This window comes from Jatropha curcas, chromosome 9 (genome assembly GCF_041381405.1).
Source record: "Jatropha curcas cultivar XTBG-Jc1 chromosome 9, XTBG_Jcur_1.0, whole genome shotgun sequence".
Taxonomy (NCBI): Eukaryota; Viridiplantae; Streptophyta; class Magnoliopsida; order Malpighiales; family Euphorbiaceae; genus Jatropha; species Jatropha curcas.
This window is the reverse complement of record NC_143159.1, coordinates 6,203,191-6,225,154: the sequence shown is the minus strand read 5'-3', so window position 1 is coordinate 6,225,154 and position 21,964 is coordinate 6,203,191. Positions and strand designations below refer to the sequence as shown.

Sequence of the window (21,964 nt, the reverse complement as noted above, 5' to 3'; positions counted from 1 at the left end):
CTAGAAAAAGAAAGAAAAACATTTATATAAAATTAGTAAAAAGTGACATGAATGGAGGAGGAGAAAGAGCATCACGACCTTGCGATTGATAGCTACACGCATGGTTAGAAAATAAAGCGTCCGTAGCCGAACTAAGCAACGTAATGGGCAAGGCATTTCATGAACCATCTTCAATCCTTTTACGTCTAGTGATAACTTTGTGAGAGAATTCAGACCTCTCGTTCCCAGCATCTTTTATAAGATGTGAAAAAATTAATCAGGATATATTTGATTGTCCTCTTTTAGCCTTTTTTTTAATATCTAATGGAGATAATTAGATTAAAATTGTATTAGGTTTTAAAAAATTGTTAAGTTGACGGAATTGAAGGATTTTTTAAAATTTTACAGATGCTATTAAAATCCTATATCGAGTTTAATGGAATTTGTGGAAATTTTTTTATAGATTTTGATGGAATTACAATAATTTTTATACATTCAATCAAAATTAATTTTATGAGCTAAACTGAAAAACAATGAGAGACCAAAAAGAAAAATATGTCATCTTCTAAAAAAATGTTTTTTTCTTTATTAAAACCTTACCGCCGCCAACAGTGAAAGACTTGTAATGGTTAACGCCGTCGGCAGCCATCCTATGCTCTTAGAACAGTCGTGATGTGGTCGAAAGACAATAGACTTCTCATCTCTTTACTGAATGGTGACCGTCTCGTGGGAAAATCTTAGGTTTAAATATTATATATTTATTTATTTATTTAAAACTGAAAATCAGCAACTACCACTAGTCAGGACTTGCGCCAGCTGTCGAAGCTCACGCAAGGAGGTGACACTCATCGAGATAGACCCAATGCACAACCCGCCTCTTACAACTCATGGATCATAATACTGACATGTTATATTCTTCAGTTTTTCGATTATTTCAAAATTTTTCTAATTTTTTTATTTGATTAAATCATTATTTAATTGAAACCAAAACATAAAAATTCTAAAAAAATAATCAAATTAATTCTGAAAAATTTGCAGCAGCATTAATATTAATTTTTGTCAAAATATCAAATTCATGGCATATGAATTAATTTGAAACTAATTCAATAATTAGTACATTGTTTTACACATTAAGGGATAGGGATGGACGTAATATGAGTATTTTAGAGTACCCGCTCTACTCTGATCCATTTAAAGGGGATATTAATAGTTATAAATGGATTTGGAACGGATATGAATAGTGAAATTACTACCCGTGACGGATATGGGTATTATAATTACTACCCATAACAGATACAAGTATGGTATGAGTATAGATCTTTGGATATCCTCTACCCATTAACCGTTATATTAAACATATTCTGTAACGTCCCATTTTTCTATTGAATCGAGTCGTTGCTTAGAGTCGAGTCGGGCTGATTCAAAACCCGGTTCGAGCCATTAGAGTCTAGAATGGGCTAGAATGGGATGTAACTGAAATAAGGAGAATAAGTGGACTTACTTGAAGGAAACAAAAAGATCAAAGTATAAGGATTAGGACTTGCTTGCACTAAATTATAAAGTTGAGGTATTAAGTTGTAACATAGTGACACTTGAGGGACCATTTGGTATTTTTTCACACAAAATCATGATATTTGTGGAGTCTACCCGAGACTTCCATTTCAATTTCCCATTTTTTCATCTTCATCTTCTTCCTCTCCTTCATCATCTTCATCTCCTTCATCTACTTCCTTTACCTTAGTTCACCTTCCTTTCTCCATCAATTTTCATGGGATTCAAGCATTAATTCAACCTCTATTCTATCCAAGTAAACCTTCTTGAATTTCATACTTGAATCATTTGGTGATATTTTTAGATGATTCATAAGAATTCTCATGTATAGGAGAGGTGAGCTCAAAGGTAAAAAGGAAGCTAAGAAGAAGATTCCAAGCTTGTTAAGTGAAGGTGTGCTATCTCTTTTCGTTTAATTAATTTCCTTGCATGAGAATTTGTGTGGTGTGTTGATAATGAGAAAATATGTTGTTTCATGTTGAGTAAGATGACTGAAAATGGTGAAAAAGCATGAGATGAAATGAATAAATGAAGTAGATATTGAGTTCATGCTGAAACAGGTTTTGCTGGAAAAGTTACCAGTAACTTCACCTTGATTTTTACCCCATTTAACGATGGAATTAGGAAGTGTCATAGAAGAGTTATTTGTTCCTCTATGTGTTAACGTTACATGGGTTTTTGAATCACCCGAATCGGAGTTATATATTGAGAGATATAGCCAAAAGAGTACAGACTGCGCAGGCTGGAAAACACGTCGCGCGCTCGCGACTTGGCCTGTAAACTCACTGACTCTCTTTTGGTGCTTTGCGCGCTCGCGACTTTCATTTGCGCACTCGCGACTTATGTTTTTATGCTCTTTTGACTTCATTTTCAATGCAATTGTATTCCTTTGCTCAACTTATATGCCTCCAATCATTTTAAAACAAAAAGACAACATTAGAACATGCATCAAAACAACATGCAAGCATGCAAATGATGTGAAATGAGGTAAACACAACTTGTAATTGTATTCTATGCAATTGTGAAATGATGTGAAATGGTGTATGAAGTTATGAATTCTATGCAATTGTATTCCTTTTCTCAACTTGTATGTCTTCAACCATTTTAAAGCAAAAAGACAACATGAACACATGTATAAACACAAAATGCAAGCATGCAAATGGTGTGAAACTAACATGACACAAGTTGCCCGCTTGGCGAGGCTATCAGCATACAGGTAAGCAGTAAATTTTATGAAATGATGAAGCAGTAAATTTTATGACACAAGCATGTGAAAATAACATGACACAAGCATGCAAATTATGACACAGTTACTATGCTTTTGTTTTATCTATTGTCATTCCATTAATATGCTCCATTGAGGTTAGGTAGAAACCACGTAGATAAGGCTATGTCACGACATAGAATAGCAGATCTGCGCCCCATACAGTTTGATACTCCGGCTACAGGCCGTTGAGTGGATATGATTATATAGGCCATAGCAGCCAAGCATACAGTTTCATCCAGTTTCATACAGTTTTTCTTATCACTTCGGTTTCACTATAACCTTATGGAGCCATACAGATATCTTGACATAACATTGCATGAATCATACAGTATACTAAACAGCAAGAAAGATCATCAAGGTAAAATGAAAGTATCATGATATGTGTGCTTACATTCCATATGTGAGTACATGTTTATTTCTACATATGTATGGGCTTATATGTTTCTTTATTCATTGTGATATTCACTGAGTTTAATCAAAGTTGCAGAGTTCATACAGCATAAAGAACATCAGGTAAGATCATGAAAGTATAATGCTATATATGCTTACAAGTTTAGTTATTGAATCTTTAAGGAGCCATACAGTCATGAGATGTTATTAATCATAACTTATATGATGTGACTAAAAGTGCATAAGTCATACAACATAATGAATAGCAAGTAAGACAATGAACATATACTGTTATGTATTCTTACATGTTTATTGATCTCATCCATACAACACAATGAACAGCAGGTAAGATCATGCTAGTATCATAATGTGTGATTACAGGTTCATGTAAAGGAGTTATGAGATAATTAGAACTAAATTATTGATGTTTATGAATTAGAAGTTTATTCGTTGCTATAAAGAGACATTTATGTTGAAATTTACTGATTCTATGATGATCAATGCTTTATGAAATTTGTATTTTAAGTTAGTTGCCACCACACTTTGTTAAGTATGTGAATTATGAGCACCACTGAGTTTTATACTCAGCGCGTCGATTTTTATCACCCGCAGGTTGAAGATCGTGGTTGCTACTTGAAGACTAAAAGAGTACCATCAAAACAGAAGTGACTATTTTAGTCATAGTAGATTGAGAGTTGTATAATTAAGAATTATGGCATGTATTAAGATTTATGGCATGTATGATTATTACATTTGTTAGAGCTTATGTGATTGGAAATATAATTGAAGCATGTAATTATTATGGTGTAAGTATTTGGAGGAAATGATTGAATATGAAATATTTTACTATAGTTGGTATGATTAGGTCATGAAGACTTGATATAGATCATGAATGCAATTAATTGTTGGATATTAAATGCTATTGAGGATTTATACAGTTATGACTATATATATAAAGTGTTGTTGTGTTATGATGATTAGTTGGAGATATTGAAAGTTTGAAGTTTAATTGGGAGTGTTTTATATTCATATTTAGCATACAGGATGATATCAGCATGACAGGATATAAGTTCAACCAGATTGTAGCGTCTCGGCTCGGTTCATTCGGGTTAACGAGTGGACCGGGAAGGGATGTTACATATTCGGCAGTGAGTGCCTGCGGGTACCCTATGCATTATTAGTAAAAAATGTATTTTAATAAATTTAAATTTCGATAGTTAAGATTCGCAGGTACTTTACCCTTTTTAAAGGTACTTTAAACGGGTTTTGGACAGATACGGATAGTAAAAATTTAAACGGTTCAAATATGAGTATTTAAATGTGTTTATAACGGATACGAGTAGTAAAATTTTAAAAAGATACTTATACAGATAGTTTAAAATTCGCGGGTATCTGCCTGTCTCCATCTTTATTTAAGAGGTATATTGGATTAAGATTCTGTTAGATTTTAAAAGATGTTTGAAATCTTTGGGTTGGATGATGTATTTGTGAATGGCTCTTTTATTCATACTTAGTACTCTAAAATCCAATGAAATCAATGGTTTTATAAAATCCTTCCAAATAAGTAATTTTTGAATATCATCAAATTTGTATGTAAGGACTTTTAAAAAATCAAAATTGAATACCATCAGATTTTTATAAATTTTATAATTGTCTGAATTGAATACCACACAATTTCAATAGACTCAAAAAAAAAATTTAGATCGAATACCATTAGAATTTTAAAATCTTTTAAAATCTAATATATTCTTAATTTAATGCACTTTTCTAAATTTTATTAGTTTTTTTTTTTTTTTGTTTATTGTCAATCATGTAATATTTAATTTTGTGACTGCCGACAATTCGCAGATTATGACCATTGGTTGTAAATTCACTTTCCATTTTTTATCTATATAATTTTATTTTAGTCATAGCTCACACAACGCAACAATCCATTCAAAAAAATTAAAAAAAAAAATCGATACCAAAAGTATTTTAACGGTTAAATTAACAAAGATGTACTATAGTATTATTTAATTATAAAATTAAGGATTTAAGATCCGAACTCAATATTAATAAAGGCCTTTACTGCGACAGAGAATCCAGTAATTCTCTATTGATTCAGAAGTCTAGTTTTATGATATGTGTTACACACATCTACCATAACAAGTTAAAATGACTTTGTTTTTTATATTATTTTTCTTTTTTAAATTTATAAAAATATTACTACAAAACATAATGATTTACATAAATTAAAGTTTATGAAATTTATCGTATATAAACTTTTTATATAATTTAAATTCTTAGTCGTGCTAAAATTTTAAACATTTATATATACTTAGTAATATTTTATTTATGAAAATTATAAGATAGCATAAGAATAAGGTTTCAAGTTAAATTTAAAATCTATAAACTTACGTAATTAGACATTTTAAATTAAATAAAAATTAAAATAAACATTTTAATGGATGAATATATAATATGGATTTTTTTTTAAAAAAAGATGAATTTAGAATGAAAAAACTAAAATTAACCAAACTACAAATTAAAAGTAACAATGCATTATTTATATTACTTTCATTTATAGTTAAACATTTTAAATTAAACAAAGATTAAGACTCCGTTTGTTTTCATAAAATAATTTACAAAAAAATATTTTTTACAATTTTTCGTTATTTGGGGCGTTCAGGAAAATAAGTCAACAGGAAATATTTTCCTAGGCAAAGGAAAAGTAAGTCATTTTTAAAATAAAATTAGTTTTCATTTTCGAGAGAGTAAAATATTTTCTTCGAACATTGACAAATCATATAAATTCATATTTTTTAATTTATTAATAAATTATCGTAGTCACTCCATCATTCATCAAATACCATCAATCACCATCATCGGCTAACACTATCGGCCACCACCACGGCAAGCGGCAGTCACCACCACCGACCACTGATGGCTTTCATATTTTACTTTTTTTTTTGTTACATTCTTCTCATATTTAACAATAAAATTTTTAAAATTTTATTATTAATAATATTTTTTATGGTCTTATGAGATAAAGACTTTAATATTTTTAACCAATTCTCAATATTACAATCAAGCAACAAAAAATAAGTCATTAATATTTTCCATGAAAAATATTTTCAACAAATTATTTTACAGAAACAAACAGAGCATAAGCAAAAAATACAATGGTATATATAATATATAAAATTTTGACTATAATAATTGTAAAAATCAATTTAGCAAAAAAAAAAAAAAAAGATCCTCATAAAATTCTTAATAGTAATGACATTTGTTTTTTGCTTGGTTAACTAATATCTATTTTTAAATCAAATAGATGTGAAATTACTAGGCATGTTAAAACACATGACATAAAATTTGATTATGTTAGATGGATGAATAAATTAAATGTTAGATAATTATTTATTTTTGTTTTTCTATAATCATGTTGCAGGCAGTAGTTTATATTCAAATTAAAAGAATTACATTAAGTAGCTTATTTAAAACGTACTTAATAGGTTACAAGTCACTCAGTAAATTTTCAATCTAACGGTTTACATTTAAGTATTTTAAATCTAACGATGAAAAAAAAATTTATATCAATACAAAATTTTTGAATTCCACATCGTAGTCTTACCCATTAATAAAATATTTTATTTGAATATTAAAACTTAATCTGAAGCACCTAATTTTTTGTCAACTCTGCTCCTCAACTAAATTTTTTCTCTCTTCATTCTTAGACCATAAGCATTTTTATATAAAATGTAAAGTTACGCAACGCTATCTATGCAATTGGCTGCTAAGTTTGATTCAATTTGAATTACATGGCATATTTCATTGACTTTTTATAAAATGGATAACTCTTTATATATACTGTCACGAATGTTAAAATGGATTGAAGTTGCCACACCACACCAAGTTAATATTTTAAGCCATTTTTGTATAAATTTTATATATATTAGAAATAAAAAATAGAATGCATAGATTATTTTATTAAATACTTTAATATATAAAATCATATTTATTAAATATTTTAATTTATAAAATTATTTTTATCAAATATTTTAATTATAAATTTAATTTATACAATTATTTTAATAGTTAAAAATATAAATAATAGTAACCACACGTCAAGTTCATCCGGTCGGAGCCGGTTGTTGCCATTTCCCAAATCGGTAATCTCGTACTACTATTCTTCTTCTTCGTCGTGATAGAAATCGGATAAGGAGTTATGGACTAAAGTGATATTTGGCGCAGATCGGTCAAACAACATAGGATAAACCACAAAACGTTTATTAACCGTAGGATATCAATCTAATTGATTGTGAACCGTCCGATCTCAACACGTCTGTCCCCGCCCTAACCAACCCAAAAAACTAAAACCCGAAAGCTCTGACACGCAAACCCTACTACTCCTCAGCACAACACAGCCTCACTATTCATTCACTGACCCCAACTCTCAGAACTTCTAGATTCTTCTAGAAGATTCCATGGCGGAAGGTAAGAGGTCGACCGGCACCGTCAAATGGTTCAGTGCACAGAAAGGTTTCGGTTTCATTGCTCCTGATGACGGCGGCGAGGATCTATTTGTTCACCAGACCTCCATCCAATCTGATGGCTTTAGGACACTATCCGAAGGCCAGCCGGTCGAGTTCGACGTCGATTTTGGAGAGGATGGCCGTACTAAGGCCGTCGAAGTCGTCGGCGTATCCAGATCTCGCCGTGCCCCTCGTGGCAGCCGTGGCGGGGGAAGCGGGAGAGGATTCTATGGCGGACGGGGAAGAGGAGGTGGTGGTGGAGGATATAATAGTGGTCGCGGCGATGGTGGCTATGGAACCGGTGGAAGGGGTGGTCGATCAGGCAGTGGATATGGCGGTAGCGGTGGTGGTGCTTGCTATAATTGTGGGAGAGTTGGCCATTTAGCGAGAGATTGTTACCAAAGCGGAGGCGGTGGTGGTGGAGGAAATAGGAGATACGCTGGTGGCGGCGGCAGGGGCGGGGGCGGGGGCGGATACTCTGGTGGTGGAGGCGGCGCATGTTATAATTGTGGGGAGGAAGGGCATTTTGCGAGAGATTGCACTAGTACTGATCAAAACTGAGACAATGTGGATGCTTCTCTTCATGATGATGCTCTGTTGATTAATTATTTATGGGTTGTTGCATTTTCAAGTTTTGGTGATTGTTTTTCAAGGGATGGAATTAGCAGACGAGATGGAGCAGAAGCGTCTTCTGTTGCCATTGCCACTTTGCTTCTTCCTCATTGGGTTTTTTTGGGTAAATTTGATGATGTTGGTAATTGTTTGCTTAAGTTATAGTTTTATCATTTTCTCTTTTTTTTTTTTTGGTCTCCTCAGTTATTTGTTGACATGAAATTGATCCTAATTACATGTTCTATATGAAATTAGTGATTTTTTCAATTTTCTTTAATGCAAAATACCAATTATTAATATGATTTAGTCCTATGCTGCTTGGCTTTTCTTTTCTGTTGCCAAGCTGAATTCTGAATCTGAACTCTTTTTCTGATTGTCCCCATAAACTAACTCTAGGGCTTGAATGGTAAGCTTTTGTTTGAAAGCCGAATATATTGATACATCAATGGGATAGTCATCTATTGAAAATGATAGCTAGCTGGGTTGGATTTCTTGGTTTTGTTTAATTTTGTACGTGGATAAATTTAATAAATTGTGGACGAGCTTTCAAGAGTAACAACTAAATATATATCTTTTTTTTTTGTGTGTTCTTTTTTAATGTATCTTTTTTATGAACCAAGTCATAAATATGGGGCGAGTGGTTGGCTAGTGTTCTCATATTTTGTTTTGTCCAATTGTATGGCTAGAGTTCTCATAAGCCTTATCCAAATTTTGAAATCCTTTGAAAGGACTAAATTGGATGATTTAAGATTGAGATCACCTTTGAGGCTTGATCATCCACTCGCTGAAATCTATTAGTGCCTGATCTTATCTAGTCCTTTTTGAGTTCCACGATATATCCAATTTCACAATCCTTGTCCTTGATTTCCTAATTTCTAATACAGTTAATCACTGTAAGGATGGTAGTAAATGAATGGAATGTGATAATCCTTATATAGAAGGGAATAAGACCATTTAGACTATGGGGGATGTATGGAGGATTTTGGTTTCTTCATATTTGCCTCTCCAGAGGAATATATGTTCTTGCAAAGTAATGTTTTGGAATAATAATAACCTAAAGAGATCATGATGATTGGCAATTCTAATGTTGCATTCCTTAAGATTTATTGACAGGCTGTTTGTTTATAGGAATATCCAAACTGTGTGACATATTTGCTAATGTGGGAATATTCGGAAAATTACATTCATACCTGCTGCAATCTCTAACATAAAGCGCAACTACGATAAGCATCTAGCGACTATGTTACAATCATGCAAAAGCATAATATATCTGATATTTCACTTCAATATCAAATGCATTCTTGATGTTTTGGAATTTGCAAGAGAAGCTTTTCTCTTGTTTGTTTTCCTTGTGATTTGGGTTGGAGGTAGGTGTTTGGGCAGGAGATATGGTTTGTATTGTCAAACCTCAAAGCTGACGTATCACTTTTCCTTCTTGTGAGTTGTTTCTGTCTTCCCAATGGAAAGATTTGGTGCTAGCTTAGTTTATTTTTCTTCCAATGAGCTGTTTGCAAAATAAATGAGGAACTATGGAAAATAGCAGATTGCAACTGTGTTTCTTATACTCAATCCATATGGCCATTGCTTCTAGTAGTTCTATTCAATTGCATTAAGCTATATGTAAAAAAATCATTATCTCCCAAATTCCCTTTTGAGTACTTTGCTGGTTGCCCTTATAATTGTGATTCGTTTTCAGGCCATTTGATACAAGGACAAATTCTTGTTCCTTCAGGTGGTTGGTTCTCTCTTCATTTAGTACGATCTTTTTTTTTTAAGGCAACTGAATCATCCTTTTAACAATTGATGAATGTGTCTGAGCAGAGTAGGCTGACATTACTGGTATTACGGATATATATGAAAAGCATTTCCCTGCATTAATATGTTTGTGAGCCAAATGGGCATAGCCACTGCTTAGTCAAGATTGTAGAGTGTAATATCCCATGATTAACCAAGATTCTATACAGATTTGTGCTTTCCTGTCGTTGTTCTTTAATATTTCTGCTTCAATAATACACAGACTTTAAGAATTTTTTTTATACTAGAGTGAACAATTGTAAGGTATTGAAGATTACCGAGCTTTATGTATTTAGTCATATATTTTCTTCTTCAGCAATATGATCCTAATTGTCATATTATTTCTTCTTCTATTACATGCCATTTGTATAATAATTATAGTCTAGGTTCCAAGCATATTCTATGGGGCATTAAGACTTTGTCTTGTACTCAAAGGTCTTGCTACAAGAATTCTTTGTAGATTAGACACTTGCTGCTGAAGTTTTTGGCAAATATAAGGTTTCAATGTGAATCCCTTTCCTCTAATATCAGAGACAGAACAAAAGTGACAAAAAACTTCAGGATTCTTTTATGAATTGACATTGATAATGTAAGCAGTATTCTCAGATGATATCATCCAGTTTAGTAGCTGAACATGTCCGAATATAGTGGTGCTAAAATAAAGATTAAGAACACAGATGTTGTCTTCTGTAAATGGTTTGAGTAAGGACACCTGTGTGCAAAGGTAAGCGTAGTAATTCTCTGTATAATGGAAAAAGTTGTATCTAATGTTGCTAACTGTGACTAACCGAATTGGAGTTCCCTACAAATCTTTAGATCACTTTATTTGTAGGAATGAACTTAAGTCAATTTCCACGAGTATTGCAATGTAGGCATCTTCTTTCTTATCGTGAAGACACTGATCGAAGGAAGATATAGATTAAAGGGATTGATTGTGTTTGAAATAACCTTTTCTAACTAAAATATGTCTTGAAATATAGGAGGAAGTGTCATGAAAGGTAATAGCAAAATGTTGTTTTCTTCTTTGATCTTTGCTTTTTGCCTCGGTATAATGAGAATTTGCTTTACAAGGTATGCACTTTTAAACAGGTGGATCTGATAAACCTTGCTGTTACTGCCTCTTATTCAATAATTATATAGTGGAATAGAGACACCAGAACTAAAATAAAAAAGATTTGATGACTCCATTTTCTGCTGATCTCTATTTCTTAGTTTTAATCTACCTTTGATGGTTGTCTTATCTTTGTTGAATTGACGGATCAATTTATGGTGGTTGACCTGGTATTATCGTTTTACTATATAACTACTCTGTTTTTGTTTTTTTTTTTTTTCTTTTTTTTTTGCCGGGCGCTTGTTGGGCTTTCTTAATTCATTCGGTTGATACGAAATTGGTTTTGGATTGTGGGATTTTTGAATTTGAGGATTGTGACTGGGCTTGTGATGATCTTGCAAATTGGCAGATTGTTGTGAATAAAGAATTTAGATGAATGTTCTAATCTGGGTGTTCACTTCAGATTGTTTTATCCTTTTTTTTTTTTTAAATCTGACATGAAGTCCCTATAATGATGTTATAATCGTGATTTTTAATTGTTTATTCAAAAAGAAAAATGATAAATGACGCAAATGGTAAATCATTTAAAATATGGGTTGTTATTAATTTTCCTTTCCTTAAATCTTTATAATTTTTTTATCAAAATGATATTTTGTTAGAGAAGTTTTTGATATGGAAGAGAATCTAAAGATCTACCTTGAGTGGTCTAATTTTGCTGATTCAGTTTTTTTTCTTCTTCTACTACATTTTTTATCGTTTTCATTTCTTCTTTTTTATTTTTTTGAAGTTATTACTTATTAACACTGTACACGAGAGTATGTTTAGTTTTAGATGGTGATGGTCGAATTACTGGCAATGGCGCTATAAATATCATTAGGTTAGCTTGTTTGAGCTCAAACTCAATTTTTTAGCCCAATTTTTTTTGGTTGCTGTGAGGTAGTAATGTGGCTTTTCCAAAAGCCCATCTAGAAATTCATTTGGGAATCGGACTACTCACCTAAGCGAGATCCAACCAGTATATCCACATCCAAAACTTGAGCATACTCCAAATATTCCTATTTTCATCAGTTTCATTGTCGAGTGTCGTCTTGCGGTTTAATTTAGTTATCCAGAAATTCAAGTATTTTTTTATAATTCAATGTTTGAATAATTCTAACTTACATTGAAAACATGGATAATAGTGATATAATTTTTAATTTAACTAATAAATTGCCCTATTTAATTGTTTTTAAAAAGTAAATCTAAAATAAAATTTTCACTGATACACATTTTTTATTATTCTTGTTTCAATTTCAAGATGAATTTAAAAAATCCTTTTTGCCCCTAATAATTCAATCATTTTATATTTACTGTTGATTTTCTTTCATTTTATTCAATATTTTTTTTTATTTTTCCAGATTTTGTATGGTTCGTATAATAGTATGGAATAAAGAGAATAAAATATTTATTCCATGAAATTTGTTTCAAAATTTGAAAATAACATTACGGGGATTAACTTTTTATTTTTAAGTTTTTATTAAAGTTTTAAATATGAAATATTAAATAAAAACGGATATCATATTTTTTTGAAATGTCTATTTCATTTTTTATCGGCTCAATCCAAAAATTAGACAGCGACAACACTTTGTTGCCCAACTCAGTGCACTTTACACATTGCAGCTTTAAAATCTGATAAAGAAGCTTCCATATATGGACATGGGCCCCTTCAATTTTAACATCCAGGCTGCTAAGCCATCAGCTCTCCTCTCTTTTATATATATATATATATATATATATATATATATATATATCCCCATTATCCTTTTCTCAGTCGGCAGCCATTTGTGGTCAGCTACTGACCTGTCACTATACATACATGCACATATAGATCAGTTTTTGATTGTTCGTTCTCATCTCAAAATTATCTTTTATTTTATTAATTTTACTTATTAAAATTACGATTTCTTGAATAATTTAATATATAAAATTACTTTAACATTAATCCTTAGAATGTGGCAATTGGTCAGCAGCTCTTACTTTCTATCTTTCTTTCTCTTCACTCTCTTTTATTTCTAATATTTTATTTTATTTTAATAAACTCAAATATGTTTTTTCTGTTCCATAATTTATATCTTATTTTGGCTTGCATATGATTAAAAAATTTTAATTAATATGATAAATATATAATTTTTGTTTTATTTTTTTAATAAAAAACTTTGTGTTAGTATGCATAAAAATTAAATGATATACTATTAATTTATTCTGAAAATTAATCAAACATTTGATTAAATAGAATTTTATTAGAAAATTAAAGGTTGATATGTCAATTTTATTTACATCAAGATTTAATTAATAAATATAATAGTTTGATAATTATATTTGTAGACAAGGAATTTTTTTTTAATAAAAGAAAGAGAGCATAGTTTTAAGAAGACAAGCATATTCTAGAATAGGTTGCACCAGTAGAATTTTACAACAACGAATCATCCGATTCGGGAAGAATCTCTAATACATGGGTTCCAAGAGAAAATTTTCGAGCAATTTTAAGCTCCGTTTGTTTCTGTGAAATAACTTGCAGGAAAATATTTTTCATAATTTTTTGTTGTTTGGGGCTCAGGAAAATAAGTTAATAAAAAATATTTTTCTGGTTAACGAAAAATTAAGTCTTTTTTTTAAGGAAAAAAACTTCCCATTTTTTAGAGTAACACATTGTTCGGATATTAGCAAATCTTATAAATACATATTTTTTAATTTACTAATCATCATAATCACTATTTTCAGTCACTATTTACCATCAACTACCATCATAATCACTACCACCACCGATTACCAGCGGCTTTTATGATTTATATTTTTTTAGATTCTTTTCATATTTAATTATAAAATTTTTAAATTATAAAATTTCTATTATTATTAATTTTTTAAGAGTTTACGAGATAAAAGACTTTATTATTTCTAGCGAATTTTTAATATTATAACTAAATAATAAAAAAATTATTTAAAAAATATTTTTTAATGAATTATTTTTTTATAAATTATTTTATAAAAATAAATGAAGGGTGGGGTAAGTAAGATAGTCTGCACATAAATTGGCTTGTCCGTGTAAATAAAACTATCTGACAATTCCAATCATCCTTAACAAGATTTTTAATAGCAATAACAAGCTGGTTTATATCTTGTTGTCCTCTGTACAGGTTGCACAATTATGTAACACAAAGATTTGAAGGTTGCCAGCAGTGCAACCAGGTGGTGAAACGTGTGCATTTATGTCAGATGATAAGGAATATTATATTTGCTCGGAATTGCCAACGGAACCCACACTCGTTGCAGATTTGATGTGGACGATCCGGATCCAGATTTGATTCCCTGTTTCCATAAGCTTACAAGCAGACCGCTCTCAAAAATATACAATCCAAGCGCTGTCTCTCTATAAGCTTCTATGCTATTGAATGTCAAGCTGGCATAGCTCTCTATTCTTTTTGTAACAACAATTTATAGAATTTTTTTTACTTTTCCTATATTGAATCTAATATATTGATGATCAAAAATGCTAAAAAATGTGCTAATTTAGTGATACAGAGAGAAGTTTATTGTTTCTCGGCGTCATTGCAACGTGATAATAAAATAAAGTAAAATAAAAATAAAAATAGTCGATCATAGCTAATTTAGAACTAAGAATGTGGTTATAAAAATGAATATGATATTATGTATAAATGCGATTTTATACTAAATTAATTAACTCTATAAATAAATTTTATATTTAATAAGGAAAAGATAAAATATAAAATTTTATAAAAATTTTTGTATGAATGGAAATTCAATGCTTTAAGACAATAAGAGAGAAGTTAGATGTTAGAGCCTTAGAGGAGGAAATGATTGCCCCTTTCTTTTATAAAAATTGAACTTAAAGTGCAGTTACTTCAACTTTAACCATTCGCTCTTTAGTAATTAATTGAAATGGTTGACTCTTTAGTAATTAATTCACATTTATATTTTACAATTTTAATCTTATGACATCTTAAACTTTGCGAATGACCTATTATGTACTTGAACTTATTAATTTTGATAATATTACACACTTTTGAACACTAATATCATTAATTTTTAGAGTGTTTTTTTTTTTTGTAAAAATATCAACTTGATATATAGTTAGTATGACTTTTGAAATAATAATTTCAGAAATTTTAACTTTTTAATGATTGTTTATTTAATCTAATTTTATAGATTAAAGTGTTTAATAAAATAGTTTAAAAAATTAAAATGTTTAATAGGTGTAATTTTATAAATTCAAATATACGATAGATTAGTCACAAAATTTAAGATGTCATAAGATTAAAGTTATAAAATTTAGAGTGAATTTATGTATTTAAGCAAAGAAAATAAAACGGAGAAAAATAGAAAGAATCTCCACCGTTGAAAATTAGGGTCCCCAAAAATCTTCAAAGTCCAGCTGCAAGATTCCAGCCAGTCAAAACTCAAAAGCATCTTCATTTAGCAGATTCATTGATTTTATATAAAGAAAAAGAAAAAATAATAATAATCGAAACATTCCATGACAAAGACCATACAGTTCTTGTCTTAGAAAGTTCTTAAACAAAATGTTAAAAGGTCCCCACATATAGGAACGGATCATGTGTATTGTGTGGTAAGCCCACCCACTTTTCTTGGTCAAATGACTCACTTCTGCATTTTCAGGGTTAAGTTCCTATTACAACATTGCCTTTCACTTCTTTGGAAAATTTGTTGTTTTCAATTGATTGGTTTAAGCTTGGGGTCTAGCAAGGGACTTAATGTGCTTTTGAGTTGTACAGTCTTTAGTAGGTGTATACTGTGTTAGTGGTAAATCGGTAATAGTGCTTAATTTTATCCCCAATTTCTCGACTTATACCTAATTCTTTTTATCACATTTAAATTTTAATTCTTATTTTTAAGAATTCTCAATTTTATAAATGTGGAATACAAAAATTTCTTTTACCGATTTAATTTAATTTTAATTAGCGAAATGCCAATTGGACAGCTTCATGGCTTAAAAAATATTAATTTTTTTAAAAATAATATGCTAATAACACTCTTTCTCTTTCAGCACAACAAAAACATTGAGCATGTTAACTTTTGGATGGTGTTTGGCTGAAAAATTGAGTAATTGAATATTTTTAAGTGACGAATTGAAATGAAAAAGCGACGAAAGGAAATAGGTAACGTTAAAGGATGATGGAAAAATGAAGCCCTAGTAATAGTAATAGTATTGATTGCTTTTCTTATATTGTTTTTCTCCATGTTGTTGTCACCATTTCCATTTTCATTGTCATCTTTTCAGTTTCAGTCATGTAGGTAGGTTGTCATTATAAGCCTACCAAGAGTGGGCCCATACACTCTTGCATTACACATATCACATATGGCCTACAAATTCTTTTGGTTTAGGTCCCACATCTTAAGTGACAGCCCAAAAATCCATACAATGCTTTTTTCATCTTCATACCCATTTGAGATCATTTTTTTATGCTCCTTTAATGTGGCCAAGATAATATTTATGCTCCGTTGCTTATAAATAAATTTAAAATATAAAATTTATTTATAAATAAATTATAATAAAATTTATTTATAAATAAATTATTTTTTTGGATGAATTAATTTAAAACATGTAATTTAATTAAATTTCATATAATCATATATGGAATAAATTTATAATTGAAAATTTATTTGATTTTGTTTTATATCTTTAAAATAGTATATCAATTATATTTATATTATGCTATATGATTTTTTATATTTTTATTAAAATAAATATATTAAATAAAAATTATATTAATAAAATTATTGCATTTAATTTAATAATAAATAGATATTTAACTTGAATCTCTTTAGTCAATAATAAAAAATATTATAAAATATTAAAATAAAAGATGAAAAATATTAAAATAAAAACACAACAATAAGTTATTTTAAAAAATAAAATTTTTAAAAGGTTTTGGTCAAGTTTGATAAAATAAATAATTTAAATAATTAAAAGAGTGAAAAATTGACTTTGTAGATAGAGAATGATAGTTTTATTGTAAAAAGTTAAATTGTTTAGTTTGTGGAATTCATTTGGAAATTCCAACTATTTTTATGGGATTCAGTGTAGTCATGTCAAATTCCTAAAATTAAAATCTATATTTTTTTTTCATTCCAAATGTAAAAATAAAGATTTCAAAATGAATTTTTCAAAATTTTGTGAAATTCATTTATTTCAAATAAGAGGTTAGTGTCCCAAATGGACACTCTAGTAAACTAATTGAATGTTTGTTTTGTAAATTAAAAATTTAGGAATTGAAGTTCTAAAAACTGTTTTTTTCGTTTTTTTAACAAAAATAATATATTGATACTTTTAATAAAAATTTTATTTGAATTATATCATAATAAAGTAAAATTTATGGGCAAAGACTTTAATGTAAGATTTCTTTTGGTGGATCGAAATAAAATGTGATATAATGTAAGTAAATGTATTTCTAATATATCACTCATAAAATACCAAAAAGCCCTCCTAATATTTTATGATGGAATGTTTAGAAAGAATATTTTGACATGGGTATGTGATAATTTTTATGCATGATACATGTTATTTGTTTACCAATGAAAATAAAAATGTCATTTTAAATAATTTATGAATTAATGAATGCACTCACCTAATAAATTTCAATTCCTTGAGGAGGATCATATAGAGTGTCAGTACCCATAAAAGGATCAACAAAATATCTAAAAACAGTTCAAGAAATCCAATAATAAACCCATTGTAATAGCAAATAATTTCATACACAAGATCCATTTGGAGCCTACAAAATTCTAACTATTCATTTTTGGGTGACACCAATAATTCATAGGTGCAATTTGGCTGCTACAAACAATCACAAAATTAATAAAATTCATAAACTGAAATTGGTGGTTCTAAGTTGTTTTTTACAATATGTACAAAGAGACCACATCAAGATTAGCATGCTTCCAATTAGCTAGGTTGATAAGACTCCTAACAAAGTAGAAAAGGGAGGAAAAGAGCCTCAAATACCTAAAGGGAGAGAGAGAGAGAGAGAGAGATAGAGTAATTAGGCAAACCAAATTGGGCCCTTCAAATTGTATCATCCCATAACAAACCCTAACTCTTTGCACCCAATTTTTGTAGTTGTCCATTTGTTTGTACAGCAACTCTAACCAAACAATTCAATGGTCTTTATAAGTTTATATAGCATGTGATGCTTTTTAGCCACCAAAAGGAAAGGTTTGTGAAAGGATATGAACCTAACTAATATGTTTTTTTTTTTTTTTTAAAGTGAGCATAAAGTGAGGTCCTTACCCATTCTTGGCACTATCAGTTTGGTCCTTGTGGACCTTTCTTTTACCTCTCCAGATCTTTATCAACATCTCTTCTTTTATTATGATTTGAAAATGACTTGAGGTATCTTATTATTTACCAATGTGCTCTTTTTTTAAAAAAAAAAAAAAATTAAATTAACTTTATAAAAATATATAGAATTTCCACAATAGCTTTATATCTTAAAATGAATTTTATATATTAAAATGTAAAATATCAACAGAAGAATTCATTTTTCTTAACCAATTAATTTTCTTTGATAATTATCTGCAAATGAACATTCATTTTGCTCCTAATACATTTTCTTTGCCTTCTGCATGATAATAAAATTCATGGGTATTGTTCCCAATACATTTTCTTAACCAATCTTTATACTTTTCTTTATAGAGTAATGGCTATATGTATATTTGAAAATGAGGGCATTTAAAAATGAAATTATTAAATAATTATTGAATGATTAATAGAAAAAAAAAGAAGAAGAAAACATATAGATATATACAATGGAAAGAGTATATCCCACGAAAACCAAGGGAATTGCATTCTTGAAAAGATTAATCAACACACAAAAGGTTACAACTATAGGTCTGTATAAGGGGGGATGGCCATGATTACCATCACACCTTTTTTTGACAACCATCAACAATAGCTCTTACAAGAAAAATAAATAAAGAAAATTTAAAAAAAAAAAAAAAAAAAAAAAGGAAAGAAAAGGTTACAAATGCCAATCTCTTTACACACTTCCTTAATTAATTTAAAGTATATTAAATTGTTAAACTTGCCTTTTGAAAATTGGGGGAATCTTCTTATCAAGCCTTGTGAGGAGGGCACTGATAGCACTTGGTGAATAGACCAAATGAATCAATTTGATGTATGAAATTGAGCAAACTTGCCCATCCTCCAAACCCAAATCCCACAATAAAAACCCATACTACTACAAATAGATTCACACAAAACAATCCAACCCAACCTCCTAGAAATGATGGTGGCCTCTCTACTGCATTCTGTTCAAGGGAAAAAAAAAAAAAAGTAAAAAAAAGACCAAATGAATTCGCATCAAGGACCGTAAAATTACAAATTTGAACCATAATCAAAACCTAATTAGTGAAAAGAAAAATGAATTAAGATGAGTAATTACCTCCCGGGCCGACGCGGTAGAGAAAGTTATTATGTGTGCTAATGCAGGAATTATATAGACCGTGAAGCTGACTAAAAGAGATCCAACAGTTGAGTTAATAGGACCAAAAAATGGGAAGATAATAGCTAGGAACCAAATTGGTACCACCACAGGAAGTCTAGCCAATGCTCTCTTGAACAGACTCTTTGTTTCGTGTACTCTAATGAATTTCTCCCACACAAAGTATAAAGGGGTGCAAGCAAATCCAAATGTTATAAACTGCACCAAAAAATAAAAATTTATGTTACCCTTTTTAGAAAATAATCTAATTCTAAAATTACATGGATAAATTTAAAATTTTCAAACCTGATGGATTAGCATGAGAATAACAGCAGCGTCTCTGTATCCATTTCTTGGGAGTAAGGAGAGAGCATTAGCATGTGTAAGTAGTAAATCCCCAAATGCCCAATAAACAGCAGAAGCTGAAGGTAGTGTTAGGGTTAATACATATAATGTTGCCAACAAATATATTAGCTTGAATTTCTGTGGCTTCCACATTGCATGCATAATTTCCCTGCAATAATACAATTCCTTAATTAATTAATTTTCTGTTCGGATTTAAATTCCTAATCTTTTATACTATAAGATAAACGCTCGATCATTAAACTACGAGTCAAATAACATTATGACTTGAGATATAACATTATTTGTTAGGGGAGAATAAAGTAATTAGAAAGGTGATTATCAGTTTCTGAGGAAAAGATGTTCCCTTAGTTGGAAACTCTTTCCAGTAATTATGGATACGTGATTAAGTGTATTTATACACAAATACTATAATTATGAAAATATTAAACAAATTAATTATTGTTTATTAAATATATAGAGAGAGCGAGTTCTTACACTGTGACAGCATGCCCACCAAAGGTGTAAAGAATGTTGGTGGCCCCAGTAAAGTAGAGAACCATTTTGGTTGGACCAGAGTGTTTCACTCCTTCAACCTTCAAATCAAAATAAAAAGAAAGAGAAAGAGAAAGAGAAAGAGAAATTAATTAATAAATTAACAATCCAAAATTGGACTTTATAAGTAGATTAATACTTGTTAATTAATTAATTAACAAGAGGGTACCTGTCCATGAGTAAGGGAAGCAATTGTGAGATACCAAGCAGTATAAGTAGTCATAATAAGGCCTAAGAATGACCAAATTCTATAATTATGAAATGAAGGAATGAAGACAGTAGTTGCACAACATGCTCCAAATATGTAGGTCCATGTCCTCTTGTCCAGATTGTCATTAATATAGTAAATATTGCTGCAATTAGCAATTTTATTCATAAAAAAAATTAGGGAAAAAACCTCACATATATAGTGAATTTTTCATATTATATGATAATATATTTATATTTATGTACCTTGCACAAGCAATCAATTGAATCACCGATCCAAATAGAAGAAAAGTGCAATTGAAAAATAGGCCTGCATTTCTCCAGTGTCTCCCTAGCAACCCATCAAGCACTTCAAACCACTGGAAATTAATAATAACCCAAGTGAGATTATCTCAAAATGAAAAAAAGAATAATATTATTGAAAATTTTTCATTTACTGAATTTCATTACAACTTCGACTTAAAATGGTGCTAGAACCATCTCTAAAGTATTAAAGTTACGAATTAATTAAATCTAATTCGAGTCTGATTAACCTTAAAAATAAAAAATAAATGCTAATAAATAAAAATGGTAATTACCTGAATGACATGATTCCTAAAATCAACCTTTTCTCTTTCCTTTCTAGTTCTGTACTCAACGTATAGAACACTTATAAGGTAAGCAGTCCAACTTCCCATCAAACCATAGAATAGTTGAAAAAGAATTCCAGATAACATTCCAAGTTGTGAAAATGAGTAAGGCAATGTAAGAAGCACTTGTGCAACCTACAAATTCAAAATTTTCAAAAATGAAATGAAAATAATAATTAGCTTTCACTGCAATATATCTAAAACAAAAAGAAGAAGAAAAAAAAAAATAATGGGTTATTATTAATAAAATATATTGCCTGATTAGAAGAACAGCTAAACCAAGCATCGTATACAGAGCCACCATGCCAAAATAACTCTGAAAATTTGGTCTTAGAGGACTTTGAATTGTCTTCTTCTCTCTCCATTTCTATGTAATTTCCAGCTATAACAGTTTCAACCTTCTCAGCAGCCATTGTTATAGCCTTGTTGTTACTGATAGCCAGCAATGTTGGGAGAAGCAATGGACCAATTTTGAGACTATAAATAGCTAAAAGAAAGAGTTGCTTTTCTTTCTTTTTTACTTTACACAAGTTAAGGCTTCTCCTCCTTCTCCTCCTCCTCCTCTTCCTCCTCTTCTT

At 30.0% G+C, this 21,964-nt stretch overlaps 2 protein-coding genes across 2 annotated transcripts; one reads left to right on the top strand and one right to left on the bottom strand.

Annotated features, from left to right (window-relative positions):
• Positions 1-7,303: 7,303 nt before the first annotated feature.
• Positions 7,304-8,609, top strand: LOC105638897 (cold shock protein 2). The gene has a single exon (XM_012222791.4). The coding sequence runs from the start codon at positions 7,651-7,653 to the stop codon at positions 8,257-8,259; it is 609 nt and encodes a 202-aa protein (XP_012078181.1). The 5' UTR covers positions 7,304-7,650; the 3' UTR covers positions 8,260-8,609.
• A 10,384-nt stretch (positions 8,610-18,993) lies between these two features.
• On the bottom strand, positions 18,994-21,964 carry LOC105638896 (auxin transporter-like protein 3). Its single transcript, XM_012222790.4, has 8 exons — positions 21,644-21,964; positions 21,336-21,521; positions 21,004-21,116; positions 20,720-20,903; positions 20,494-20,591; positions 19,960-20,167; positions 19,615-19,872; positions 18,994-19,480 (listed from the first exon to the last, which is right to left on the bottom strand). The coding sequence occupies exons 1-8, from the start codon at positions 21,797-21,799 to the stop codon at positions 19,286-19,288; spliced, it is 1,398 nt and encodes a 465-aa protein (XP_012078180.1). The 5' UTR covers positions 21,800-21,964; the 3' UTR covers positions 18,994-19,285.